The sequence below is a fragment of the Gallus gallus genome, chromosome 2 (assembly GCF_016699485.2).
Source record: "Gallus gallus isolate bGalGal1 chromosome 2, bGalGal1.mat.broiler.GRCg7b, whole genome shotgun sequence".
Classification (NCBI taxonomy): Eukaryota; Metazoa; Chordata; class Aves; order Galliformes; family Phasianidae; genus Gallus; species Gallus gallus.
This window is the reverse complement of record NC_052533.1, coordinates 87,513,762-87,527,694: the sequence shown is the minus strand read 5'-3', so window position 1 is coordinate 87,527,694 and position 13,933 is coordinate 87,513,762. Positions and strand designations below refer to the sequence as shown.

The following is a 13,933-nucleotide window of genomic DNA, read 5'->3' as shown; positions in this document are numbered from 1 at the left end:
CGCAGCCCGGCAGCGCGTAGTGACAGCGCCGTGCCCTACACCCAGCACGGCCCCCCTGCGCAGCGAGGAGCCCCCTGGAGCCGGGCACGTCCCGGTGTGTGTCCCGCTGGGGGAACGTGCAGCCCTGGCAAACCCGGCTCGGGGCATCTCGCGTTTTGTAGATAGGCACTCACAGCAAAGCCGGGATGAGGGGAGGCTGAGCAAACTGGGATTGTTTAGTCAGGAGAACGGGAGGCTCAGGGGAGACCCTACCGCTCTCTATAACTGCCCAAAAGGAAGTTGTGGTAGAGTGGGAGTCGGCCTCTTCTCCCAGATAACAGCAATAGGATGAGAGGGAACGGCCTCAAGTTGTGCCAGGGGTTGATTCAGGTTGAATATTAGGGAAAAATTTCTTCTCTCCTCTTCTTCTCCACCCCAGGGAGGTGGTGGAGTCACTGTTCTTGGAGGTATACATGAACCGTGCGGATGTGGCACTGAGGGACGTGGTTGGACTGCGTGATCTTAGTGGTCTTTTCCAACCTTCATGATTCTGTGAAGGCCAACTTAATATATCCCATATACAACAGTGGCATCTGTGCCGTAAATTGGGAAGAATCTTTATAGATTAATAAATTCTAAGATCATAATGACGTGACCTTGGGCCAAAAGCCCTTCACCTGTCACCCCATAACTCTCGTTTCTTTGCAGCCCTTCCTGTGGAATGACATCCAACAGTGCTGACCTAAAGACATCAGTAAAGAAGGGGCCATCACCTCTCTTGATAAATTAATTCAGGCATTAGAGAGTTTGCTAAGATGTGAATCAGATCCAGTACAAATTTCTCTCACTGCAGATTGCCAGTCTTTGGTGAGGCTGCCCAGAGAAGCTGTGGTGCCCCATCCCTGGAGGTGCTCAAGGCCAGGTTGGATGGGGTTCTGGGCAGCTGAGCTGGTGGGGGGCAACCCTGCCCACGGCACGGGGTTGGAACTGGATGATCTTTGAGGTTTTTTCCAACCTAAGCTGTTCTGTGATTCTTGTCATGCCTGCATCAAATTAAGGACTCCTGGCATTGCTGATATTCCCTCACACACATACGCTAATGTGTGCACACTGCAATAGCAAACCCCTGGAGGCAAAGCAGCCAGGCTGTCCCGGGAGGCTGCCTCCCTGTGGAATGATCCACATTATGTCTTCAATGCTTTCCGCCTGAGCACGCGAGCCACTTTTTTCTCCTGTGTGCCTGATCTTGCCTTGCAATAAATCACAATGTGCGCTCTCCTTTCACACAAGTGGCCTGCCCTGCAGTTTGTCACCTGCAAACTTACAGTATGTTATTTTCTTCTAGAAAATTGCTTATCGTTACACCAAGAACAGATCTTCCTAGGATCCCAACAGAAGCAGAGGGCACACTGATTTTGCATAATATTATTTTTAATCACCGTTTCAATCCTAAATGAACGTCACTGTTCTCAGCCGGATCTGCAATAGGTACCAAGCCTGCCTGTCAAATGCTGCTTCATGTAAAATCACTCCTTCAGAGTTGGTGGATGCCCCAGCCCTGGAGACACTCAAGGTCAGGCAGGATGGGGCTCTGAGCACCCTCATCTGCTGTAGGTGTCCCTGTACATTACAGGGGAGCTGGACCAGATGGCCTCTAGGGGTGCCTTCCAACTCAAACAATTCTACGTTTCTACGAGAAGTGAGTCCCAGCTCTTGTGCCCAAACTGTAAAGGTCTGGAGCATTTGTTGGCTGCCATTTAAGCTAACCAAAGCTGTGCTTCAGATTTGGTCTTATCGAATAACGTTGCAATTTTGATCTTAATGCCTTTGTCGCGGTCTTCTCTGTCGGGGAAGCAGAGATGCTATTGCTTCATGGTGTGAAGATGGAGTAATAAAGGCTTGGGAAACACTGAGACACCGAAACATTCAAGTTCCATGTTAAGAAAAGCTATGAAAACAACCTTTATTTTTCAGGCTGGGGACTTAATGTAGGGAAATAAATAAAGCCATATATTGAACAATGAGGATTAAGCTAAATAAGCCTCTCTAAATCCTTCCTCTGTACTCAGCAAGGCATGGAAAAGGCAGTTTCAGCATCTTTTGTAAAAAGGAAAAAAAATAAAAAAGGAAACCTAATGCAAGAAATAGTTTATGATCAAGTAATTATAGACAACACTGTAACGTAGTTGCACTGAGGCTGTTTAGCTTTAATAAAGAACATCTTTTCTGATGCTTTTAAAGACTTCATCTGAGATCCTATCAAAGCTTTTCATACAGTACGCATATAAGGTTTCAATAAGATATACACATAGTTATCTTCTGCAAATTCTCTTCTTTCCTGCCAGCAGCACTCAGGAATTTCTCCTTTGCGCCTAACAGACGCAGGTAGTGCCTCCTTTTAAATGAGAGGCCTAACAGAGAATTGCACCAGACCTATTTTTAAAAATTATGTCAGACACAACCTCCTGCCCAGCCATCTCCTCTTTATTTTTCCTTTCCCTGGAAATCCCCAGAACATCTCGCTACCATAAAATCAGTACAGTGCATCCCCTCGGATGACATCCTCTAACACTGCACACATCCTTTATCTGCTATGCAAAAACGCTTGCTATTCTTATTCGGTGGTCAACAGCAGGCGCTCTCTGTGTCTGTTCATTCCTTGTTGGTTAAAACAACAGTTCACAAGAGCGGTAAACCCTCCTCCCTTTGCTTGAAAATCAAATGCCACTTTCTCCTTGGCACGTTATCCAGTCACGTCAGCATTTCAGTCACACGAGCCCTTCAGCTGTATTTCAGTAAACAGTTCTGTCCGATATCTTCCTGTTAAATAATACTTTCCAGTTCCTTCCAGGTATTATCAAGTCTTCTCACAGCGTGTGCAGAGTCAATGCATTTTATTCTTTATGTATTCCTTCAATGTTCATGAATTTCAGGTCCAAATATCTGCGCTGCTGTTTTTCCCTTGACCGCTTTCACTTCCACAGCAAGTTAAATACCTTCAGAGGATGGATGAATTCAAGAAGTCCGCTTTTCCCTTCCCACTAAGCAATGAGTGCTGCAGCCGGTCCTTTTTCACCCTGGGAGCCAGCCTGACGCCACACGAAGCACGCCACGCCACCCATCAAACCACAGCTCCATCCCTGGGTCTTCTGTCTTCCTTCCTCTTGCTTTTGAAGACAGGAAAAATTGCATATGCATACCTAATCGTTTTCCTCTGTAAATGGAAGAATGCTGCAATGCTCTAATTCAGACCCAGATGTTGCTGCTGGAGCCAGCCACCAGCAAGCCGGCAGAGCAGGGAAGCTCCACCAATCCCCCTCTTCCTCCTCCCAAGGACTTTCCCACCTACATCTGCTAACTCGAAGACAAAATCATGACCGTGCTAGCAACACGAGCTTATGCAGTGTTCTCAAACACTGCCAAAAGCCTACTGTTTTAACTGCAAACACACAGCTGCGTAATCCTAACCTCACAGTCTCTCCAGACATCTTTATTGCTGTCAAGGTATCAGAACAAAGTTCAATGTCAAATTAATCTGCTGAGACAGCCAAAGGAAATTACAGGAATATCAGATTTTCAGTTACTATCCAGGCAGTATCACAGTGTTTCCATACATAGGACGCAGGAGCACAATCCCATCAGTTCCAGGGTTTCCATTAGGACTTTCTCCTTCAAGTATGTCTTATCAATTCCTATAAACATGGCAAAAATTGAACATGATTTTAAGTCTTCGTTTCAGCAGAGCAAGCAAGAAATACTGCTTCCAATCCATACTGACTTATGCGTATACAACGATTGTTGTTCCAGAGTGACTGCACAAGCTGCAACAATCCTCCATCATAAAAGGTTTGGCCAAGACTACACACACGGAGGTTCTAGTCCATGCTGAAGATCCATAATGTGTAAATGAAAGGAGAATTGTAGAAGAACAAAAGAAAGAAAACAGCAAAATATTTACCTGAAGGGATGGAAATATAGTAAAGAATTGGTGAATTGGGAACTAGAGTGCAATCTGGATTGCTTTCTTTTTTTTTTTTTTTTTTTTTTTTTTTTAGATTAAGGAATACAAAGACGAGATAATTTTTTTCTTTTTTTTTAAGGACAAATAATTAAATTAAAAAAAAAAAAACAGCAAGTCTAATCAACAGTTACTACCCTGAATTCTCATCTTAAGGATAATATCTCCAAGTATTATATTTAAGTGATAAAACTCCTTTGCATGTTAATATTCCTCTCACGAGGTGTATCCAGAACAGAATATTGAGAAAGTATTCTGCACAGTTCAGTTTTGTGAAAAACTCCTGGCTTAGACTGTTGTGCCTTCACTACACCAAATAAGTTCCATCTCCAGGGACATCCAAGGAAGACCAGAAAAGAATGAAGCGAAGGAACCCAGGAGCACACAAAATGAAACAGATTCTGTATGTATGAAAACTTTGGAGAAATCGTATTGCCCACTAGACAGCGAAGGACAAATTTCTACATCTCAATCCTCAAATTGTATCTGGCATACTTTGTACTGGGATGATAAATTCTCAGTATAATTTGGTTAGCCCACCTCTGTTCTGTATTTAAAAAATGTCCTGTTCTTGTTTTGAACTACTTGATGGTACAAAATGGAAGACGGACCCTTGAGATTTCCCTGTTTGCAGTGCCAGTACCCCATTATTTTAATGTAAGGCTATCAATAAGCTTGAATTGCAAGTTTGAGTTTTATAGGTTCTTCACGTGGTTTGCAGTAAAGGGAAAAAAAAAATGGCTCTGAACACTCAAGATGAGTATTAAATGGAGGAACTTCTGGTTGTTGTATGGCTGTTGTATTGGACTATGTGGAAGCTCTTTCCTTCTCATTTTCAAAGAGTCTTAGGAAACCAAAACCAGACGGAATATTAATTTGTGACTCAGTCTTCTAATTTTTCCAGTTCTCTGAGACATTCAGCCTCTTCTTTGCTGAGAAGCCCGAAGTTTACAGTCTATTCCTCAGAGGGTAGCCCTGACTTCCCACTGAAGAAAATCTGTGGACTGTGAATCAGACGTGAGCAATTCCTTCATCCTCCAAACTCGAAGCCGGACACTAACACAATTCCAGTGAGCAGAGAAGAAGAAAAGGAACAAGGGAAAAAAAAATGGGAAGTAGGTGGACTAAATGGGCAACAGCATACATGGAGCAAGCTGGTGATGCTATGACATTCAGTGACTGCTCTTGAATTGAACATGTTTGTCTAGCAAATATTCAATGCAGGCTAGTAGTTCTGCTGGCATAGAGGGAAACAGCTCAGTTGCATGTAACTGGAACCCCCAGAACAGCAATACGTCTCTCTAAGTAAATGCAGAGTAGCAAGATGTACAGAGAACATTTTCCAATTACTAAATTTCATTTGCATACAACCACCTGCTGATAAAATCTGGAAGTCTCAAAAGTAAGAAAACCTCATTGACCCTAATGGTCAATGAGCATTTTGTCTACAAGTGTAATTGCTGGGCTTTCATTAACTTATTAATATAATGCAATCAACAGTCATGAAGGCAAAACAGAAATGAACAGAAAAACCTTGCTGTGTTGGTATACTTCTAACAGCTCTCTCATGCAGACACACAGCTTTGATTTGTGACTCCACAAACTGAGCACAGTTGCTGCTAGCAGGTGAACAAAAGCATTAATGAGAAATGAGAACTTGAGAGAGCATAAAATAGAGCTGTTTTCTCCCAGCTGCTACAGGGATCAGAGCCTAAGAAATCAGAGGAATGGTTAAAAGAAAACCACTGACCATATGAAACAAACAAACAAACTCCCACATTTGCTACTTTATGGAGTTACAAAATATTTTATTAGTTCTGACATTGATTTCATCATTCCAACCCACAGAGACAGAGCTTTAAAGTTCTCCACAAAAATATTCAATCTATGGGGTTTTTGATAGATCTTGGTAGAACGTCCATGTATATCCACTACAGGAAGAAACGTCCCCCCAGCACCCTAATCATATAAATAGATATGACAAAACGACACGAGCTTAGGAAGATTCAAAGGAAGTTCTGTACATTTTAAGTAGAAAACAAGAACAAATAATGGAAGAAAGCAAGATTTTTGAAGGAAAAAATGATTGAAAACTTCACACTTCTACGCATAAAACATTTCCAGCTGAGATAAGGAAGTCTCCCTTATGTGCTGAAACTCTATTAAATCAACACTTTTATGATGATAGCCAATGACCAAATACACTGACTGCTATATGTACTATATGTCTGATTGGTAAGAGCAGACCCCACACTTCACAGCTGTAAACATCTTGCACTGGAGCAGATTAAACCCCGTGTTTTCCATAGAACTATATGTGCTGCCATGAGCAACTTGTCAGAAAAGGAGTTCCCAGGCAAAATGTGAGTCATATCTGAAACATTCTTTTTTTAATTAATAGCAGCTGTATATCATATTGGTAAGTTATAAGCACATTTTTTGTTTACCCAGTAATTTTTAACCGACATTTCAACATTTACAATTTAATGAAAGTTATCGTTCCTTAGATTCATTTTCTCTAACTGTAATTCTGAAACAAACCTCCCATGTCTAAAGAATTATTGCTAGGTCCGATCTTGCAAGTTCTATGCATGCTGAAAAACCACACAATTTTGAAGTTAGCTATGCAGTCTGGGACACAGCTTTACACTTAGATTCACATATATCTAAACAGCTTTGCCCAGAGTTGTTGCCTTATTTCTTTAAGGAAGACGAGAAAAAACTACTCTTCTTGCAAAATCAGACCTAAGTGTGCTTAGAAACTCAACAAGTGCCTCGAGCAACTAAAATTGTCACAACATTTAATGTATAGTATTGTCAACCATGTGCAATCTGTATGCATCTAGATTGTTATTTGTGCAAAAATATGCAGACCTTTTCTGCCTCAATGTGCAAATCCACACTGTCTTCAGTGAGGGGTCAGTTGTAGCCAGTTAGGGCCAGAACTGGCCTATATTCGCCCTCTTGGTATTTAAAAGAGGGGGAGAAATATTAACTAGCATCTGTTAAAAGGCACAACTGCAAAATGTTTTAGTAGAAAAATAAACATTTTAAGTTATTGGCAGATAACATTAGTGCAATTATTTTGACTGCCTCACTTTCTTTCACACAGTAGACTAAAAAATACATTGTCACTCATGAAAAAAAACTAAGACACTTCAGAAACAGTTATGTAGCTGCCAAATAAAGGGAACTGAAGAGGAGCAGGTTCTGTGACACGATATAACCACAGTACTTACTTAATGTAGGTCTCCATAATTAGTGCAGATTAATGCTCCAGAAACACAAAATTTAATGCTTTTAAACTAATTACTGTCCTTCTCATATAAAAATATATCACTTACAGAATTTTCAAAAGGCTGACTATCTGCTGACTAGAAAGAGAATGTTTTCATATTCAGCTATACACTAGACGACATCTGGATCAACTTCTTTCTTTGAAGAACCATTTTTGATAGTCTGAATTGGTACACGGTCGTAATACTGGTGCTGGATTACCATTGTAGGAGTTTGGCTCTGCTTGTAAGCACTTCTGAGTCTGCATATGAAATAAAGTACCATCCTACAAAAGAGAGAAATAATTTTTGCTTTTCAGGTCTTAAAAACTAAAAACAAATCACTATACTTTAACAAAATATTCATAGTAAAATATCACACATATCCTTCTCACGGGGTTATGCAGCAAAACCAAAACGCTTAACTTGAGAAACTTTATCAAAAGACCTAACTTTTAAAGTTACTTTGTGTCCTGACAGTTCAGTTTGTAAAGGATATGCTGTCTCAGCTCACTCTCATTCCTTTTTGTTACTGCATCACAATATGAGCAGAGAAAACCAAAGCAAAATACATGTGTTACTTAAATTCAACAACTTAGTCTGCACATAGCGATTAAATTTAGTTATTACTAGTTAGTTAGTTGCCTATTCCAGATATATTTTTGGCAAAAAAAAAAACTGCCATTTCTTTAGAAGTTATATTTGTAGTGGAAAAAGCAAAAAATTCTAAGTCTGCCTCTTCCCTTCAAATCTCTGTGCACTCAGCTGCATTTGCTCAAGGGTAGCACAGCTGCCTGAAAGGCATAAGGCCTGACCGGCCTGTGCACTCATGTTCCCAAAGGACATTATGTGAGGCCTCAGGCCTTCCTGTTACGGGAGTCTCCAAAACCATTTTATCCCCAGTTCACTCAAATCTGGAAGCACTGTCAACTAAGGCACTGAGTTGCAATAAGGTGGTGTAACCAACTGTGGAGAAGAGCTGTGCTCCAAGAGCCTTTCTTGGGCCCATGTGACATCTGCACACCTATTTTCAAAACCCTTGAGGGCCACCACTCTGCCTGAGTGTAAGCTTGAATCCTTTGAAAGTCTGCTCTTCAGTCCTCAGGGATGTTGGGATGTTGCACTAATGGCACCTTGCTCTGTATCCTCCAAGGACCAGTGGTGCGCACTTGCTCACAGGTTTGCTTGCAGGCTTAGCTGCTGAATGACTTTCTGGTTTCCATTTGTGATAATTCATGTTTCTGAGTGGACTAATCAATATCTGTCTCACTTTCTTTTGATGCGGTGCCAGAAAGAACTTAATTCTGGCCAGGCAGCTGGGAAGGCTGTTCAAATCTCTGACGATGCTACATCCCTGCCATTTGTTTAAGGACTGCTCTTCTAGTGTCTGACACTTCTCCACACAAAGCAGGAGATACGCAGAACTGATACCTGGCCTATCACTCTCCTTGAAACATGGAGACCAATTATTTTGATTTAATGCAGCACAATAAGAGGAATCAGTACAGAGCAGTAGATTCAAGTCACACAGAGGAACAATGTGGTCATGAGAAAGAAAGAGGATTTAGTATCTGAAACTTAAGGAATTACTTTAAATGTGAATGCCTAGGAATGCTGTGGAACCAACTGTATTCCAAAACTGTGTTTTTTCAGTTATTTTTATGAAGTGACTGAACTTCATTTAAAATTTGTAATAAAGGAATTAATATATATGAACTTGAGAAATTTCATGAAGTCAGTGTTAAAAATGAAATACAATTGATAAAGCTAACCTCTTAAATAGTTTTACTCAGTGAGCTCCAGTCTGGACTAGATTCAGTGAGAAGACAGTAATTTTCATGTTTTTCTTTAGAATTTACTCTGTCTCCTATCACTAGTGGAAGTATCTAGGCAAGAATTTGTCAGCTGTAGAGCCTGTAGAATTTAGATGCATTATGTAGAAACATTATGTAAATATACCATTTTGATATATTATGTGACCTTTTCCCTTAGACGAATAATAACACCCCAGAAGCTGACCAAGGCCATCATTTTTCATGCAATTTATTTTCTCTGAGGCACTCAGGAACTCCTTCAGAGATTAAAACCTACTAACACAAGGTTTCCTAAGATGACATGTTATGTTTTTTTAATACACTCCATACTTCTCAGCATTTCTTCTCCTCGGTAATAGGCATTTAAGTTGAAGAAGGAATTTGCTGAGTCCCTGCAGACAGTGAGATGTGTCCCATGGAGGGGCAGGAGTAGAGCAGAAGGTATCTTTTGATGGGACATCAAATTACACAACTGCATTATGTTGCAGAAAAATCCAGGGAGGACTTCTGATGCTCATGGGGAGACTGGTGGTAGAGGAGAAGCAGCAGCTTCTCAAAAACATGGAAGTTTAAAGCAGTAGTGGTGATAATGTGAAGTATTGAGGATATATGGGGGTAAAAATACTGAGAAATAAAAGCTAACAAAAGGAGAGCAAATTTGGCCATCTCAAAGACTGGCTGGAGAAAGGGAATGGAAATTCCCTTGAAATTACAGATGGGTGCTTTCCTTTCTCTTGCCTTTCTGTTCAACTGGAATGTGCTTCAACTGCACATTGCTGCTACCCTGCTCTATGTTTACATATTAAAAGCCAAGATAGGGAGTCATGCCTATCTAAACACAATCCCAGTCCAAATATAGGAGTATTTGTGGCCAGAATGTGAAGGTGGTAAGATGGAATTGTTCTGTTTTCTTTTTCCACCCTATCCCCTTCCCCTAAAGAAGTCAGCAGTTATTCTCCCACCTCTCCCCAAAAAGAAAACAAACCCAAAGTGTGCCAAACAGGCACTCTTACCTCTCTGAAAGCAAACTTCTGGTTTTCAGGAACACGGTGAATATTTTCTTGACACAAATTCATTGTCAAATAGTCAGTCCCTGCAATAACTGCTGCACAGGCTTCAGGCTGTCGAGTGTTGTAGCGTATTTCATTATGGGATGTGTACTCAAAAAACTACAAATGCAAGAGAAGAAACAGAAGGAAGTAGTAATTTCATGTGTGCACAGGAAAGTATTTATAGGGAAGAGATCCTAAGATACCGATTTTCACATATTAAAGTTGGTATTGTGGAGAGAAAATCTGCCAAATATATTCAAGGAGCCTTAACTGCTGCTATTTGCTTACTATTTTACAGAAAATCAATCTCACCACAGCACTGATTTACTCTGGTAGAACTTTAGAGTGTACCAAAATGCTGAATAAATGCACTGGAAAACAGATGTTCCAACATTAAAGAACTTACAACGTTTGACTGCAATATTCTACTTTCACATTTTAGACCACCTTTAAAAACAGAACAGAAACCAGTTTGTAGCCTGATATTATAACTTCTTAATTCAGCTGTCACAAAGCAATGTTTCTTTTAATTAAGAAGCTTCTCAATGAATAGTTCAAATGCAATTTGGTCAAGGTTCATGTTCAGTTACAAAACAACTCAGGATGCACGGTGATGAGCATTTCATTACATGACATTTTAAGACATTATTCAGAACAAATCAGCTACAGCTGCTTTTAAACACGAGCAGAACTCTATTAAAGACAATTTACGGGCTTTGCTTGTTGTGCAATATTCTATAGAGATGTTCTGAGCATGCCCTAAGACATTGTTTTCCTCAGCAATTATGGTTGAAAGCTTCCTTAATTTTTTATTTTATTTTTATCATGGACATTTGCCAAATTTTGGACTTCATTAAAGAGAACGGCAGAATATGAGAGCTGTTTGTATTTAGCATGCTTATAAATAATTCAGACAACTATAGTGCACGGATGTGTGTTTAGAACAGATTTAGATTATGCTCAGGGGGGGTAGACAAGGGTTTTATGCACATCAGAAAATGGCTTGTTACCAGTAGTATAGCTGCATTAGTGGAAAGCAATAAAAGGAGGAGGGAGAGAAGGAATCCTCTTTTGTTGTGTCTCACACCTGAACAAAGTGATTACAAAACTGTGTGAAAGGAGCTATACTGATTCAGAAACTTAGTATATACTTGTGCTTACCAGGAGACCACTCTTAAAAACGACTAGCTAATTAGCCTTGAAAGAGAAACTAAAAATGCACTTTTAATGTAAGTAAGACTGTGTGATTACCAAGTCTGCAAGCATGCAGTTCCAGGTACCAGAGCTCTGATCTAAGCTAAACTGGCAGTAGCCTTTTCATGAATGAAACCTCTGGAGGAATTTCTCTGCCAAAGTAGCAGTTGCAGCTGTACATAAGCAAATGCTGCCCACTGCTCGCAGAGCTTCACGGCTGTTTTCAAGGGCAGTGATGTAAATGATCCCCCTGAATTAACACTTTCGCCATCATTCAATTATAGGAAGTAGCAAATGAAAGTGTTTTGAAAAAGCAACTTTAAGCTTGAAATCTACCTCCTGACATAGCATTTTTTTTATTTGCTTTATTCTAGAAATTTGCTTTATGCTAGAAATGTCTTATCATCAACTAAAGTAAAACGTGGTAGCGTTGGCCCAGTGTTTTACTTTCTACTCCAACAAGCTGGTGCTCCCTATCCTTTAAGCATTAGTTCAAGAATTTCGTATTTGAGGATGAAGATCTTGCAAGATGTGCACATGAACATCTTGCTTCCTCAGGCACCACAACAATCTCTGAGGTATTCATTTTAAACTTATGACTTGTGAATAAAGGAAAAGCTTCACAGATGTTTGTTGTGCCTGGATGGATGCTGCAGATCAGCATGCTTTCTGCTATTGCTTTGACAAGGCCCCATTCAGAGCCTTCCTCAGTAGTGGATTTATGAAGTATAGCAACACTTAGTAACATTTTGCTCTGAGTATCAGCCAAAGCCTGCAAGCTGCTCATGGTACCAGATATATCAAAAGTGGATGGAACAGCTACTAGATCAGAGCACTTCTTACTACTGAGATCATTCCTCAAGGACTTGTATCAGATTTTGGTGGAGAAGAGCTAATAAAATGCATAATTTCTGGGTAACATTAAGGACTGAGGCTATGTTATTAACAGCCAAGCACTTGCATCTCCCTACTCAATGACTATACAGTCCCAGTGCTTCACCACCCTCATAGTGAGAAATTTCTTCCTTATAGCTAATCCAAACCTCCAGTTTTTAATTTAAAACTGTTACCTCATGTCCCTAGGCCTCACTCGATGAGGCCTCTTACCCAGTGCCTGCCATTTAAGGGATATCTAGGGGACATGCTGAGGCTGCATAAGGGCATGGTGGTGCAAGAATCATCAGACTCTGGAACACAGTCTCAGCCCTCTCTATGCCTGGCTACCTACTTCTCATCTGTGCACTGGCAGATGCTTGAATGCAACAGGCACTTTTTGGACAAAAGAACAAACAGTGATGTTACCAAGTCTGATCCCCTCCTTCACAGAAAACCAGGGGCTTTACTAAGCTCTTTATCTGCCTCTGTCCATTTGCCATAAATGGGAATAGCAGGGGAGTACTGTCAGGCACAGTAGGCTGCTTAATGGTCACCAATCTTCTTCCCATGTCACGCAGGCTTCCTACAGCATGCACTTGTCCTTCTGTCCTGCTTCTCAACCATACCAAGAAGGGCAATGGGCTTTACTGGTCTTGAATTTCAAAGCTCTCCACTCTCATCTACCCAAACAGACACTTAAACTAAACATCAACAGCCTGAGGTTCAAGCACTTCAACAGTATATTCTGCATTTTTTGCCTCTCCTCCATATACATTCAGTTCCTATCACCACAATCATATCTTCAACTTCTTGCTATAAAGAACACACTCATTTTTAACTACTCACAGTTAGCTTTCTTACTACTTACTCAAAAACAATTCAAAAGGACTAGTGGGAACCCTATTCCTTAGGACATGTCATTGTGCAACTGGATTCAGGGAACAAGAACAACAAATTACCATGGATTTCAGATAGTTTTCTGAGAATGACTTTACTTTCTGGGAGATAAAATGGGAGCAAAAACTGGACTTAATAAATAATTGAGAGCAGAGAGCTCTCTTCTCTCGCTACAGTGCACATAGATACTCAGAGGTCACCGCAATTGGAGAACTGCTTCCAGCAAAGAGAGCTTTTGCAGTTGACCCCTACATAAACAGCCACCTGCTGCCAGCATATCACGCCTAAGGATGGCTGCACTGGGGTGTAAGATACATATGGCTGACCAAGTTAACATTCACCAGTATTAAACTGTACCAAGATGTTTCTGGAGAATAACTTTCCTGAGCTGTACTCTGGAGAATAAACTTCACCCCTATACATCATGAGGTAAGTGTCAATGTGCAGCAGTGAGTACTGTGCAAGGAAGAAAGTAGTTAATTGTGGAACAAACGCTGCAATTGGAGAAAGGAATAAGGAGAGGACCAGTGGAGAAAAAATGGGAGCTAGATGGGAAAAGGAAAGGCACATGACAAGGAGCAGAACATAACCTAGTGTGAGGACTAACTGGTGGGAGATACTGAGGGGACAGACAGAGCAAGCAAGTCAGAGAAAGACTGGGATCCAGCCAGTGTGGAACAGAAAGCGCTAACGCACTGAGTGGAGAAGCTAGAGCCAAGACACAGGGCATGCAGAAGGAGGCTGAAGTGAAGCTTTCTTATGAGGGTTTGCTGCTAAAGCTGCACAAGGTAAAGACTGGAGTTACAAGAACAAACTGGAGGAGAACAA

The 13,933-nt window shown here is 40.9% G+C and overlaps 1 protein-coding gene across 2 annotated transcripts in view; it reads right to left on the bottom strand.

Moving 5' to 3' along the window:
* Window positions 1-5,788: 5,788 nt before the first annotated feature.
* The window catches only part of GALNT12 (polypeptide N-acetylgalactosaminyltransferase 12), a 45,484-nt gene continuing 37,339 nt past the window's right edge, over window positions 5,789-13,933 (bottom strand). For both annotated transcript variants that reach the window (XM_015282396.4, XM_015282397.4), the window contains 2 exons: window positions 10,100-10,255; window positions 5,789-7,559 (listed from right to left, as the gene is read on the bottom strand). In XM_015282396.4, the coding sequence (XP_015137882.2) occupies window positions 7,422-7,559; window positions 10,100-10,255 (294 nt within the window). In that variant the 3' untranslated portion in view covers window positions 5,789-7,421. The remainder of the gene's footprint in view (window positions 7,560-10,099; window positions 10,256-13,933) is intronic.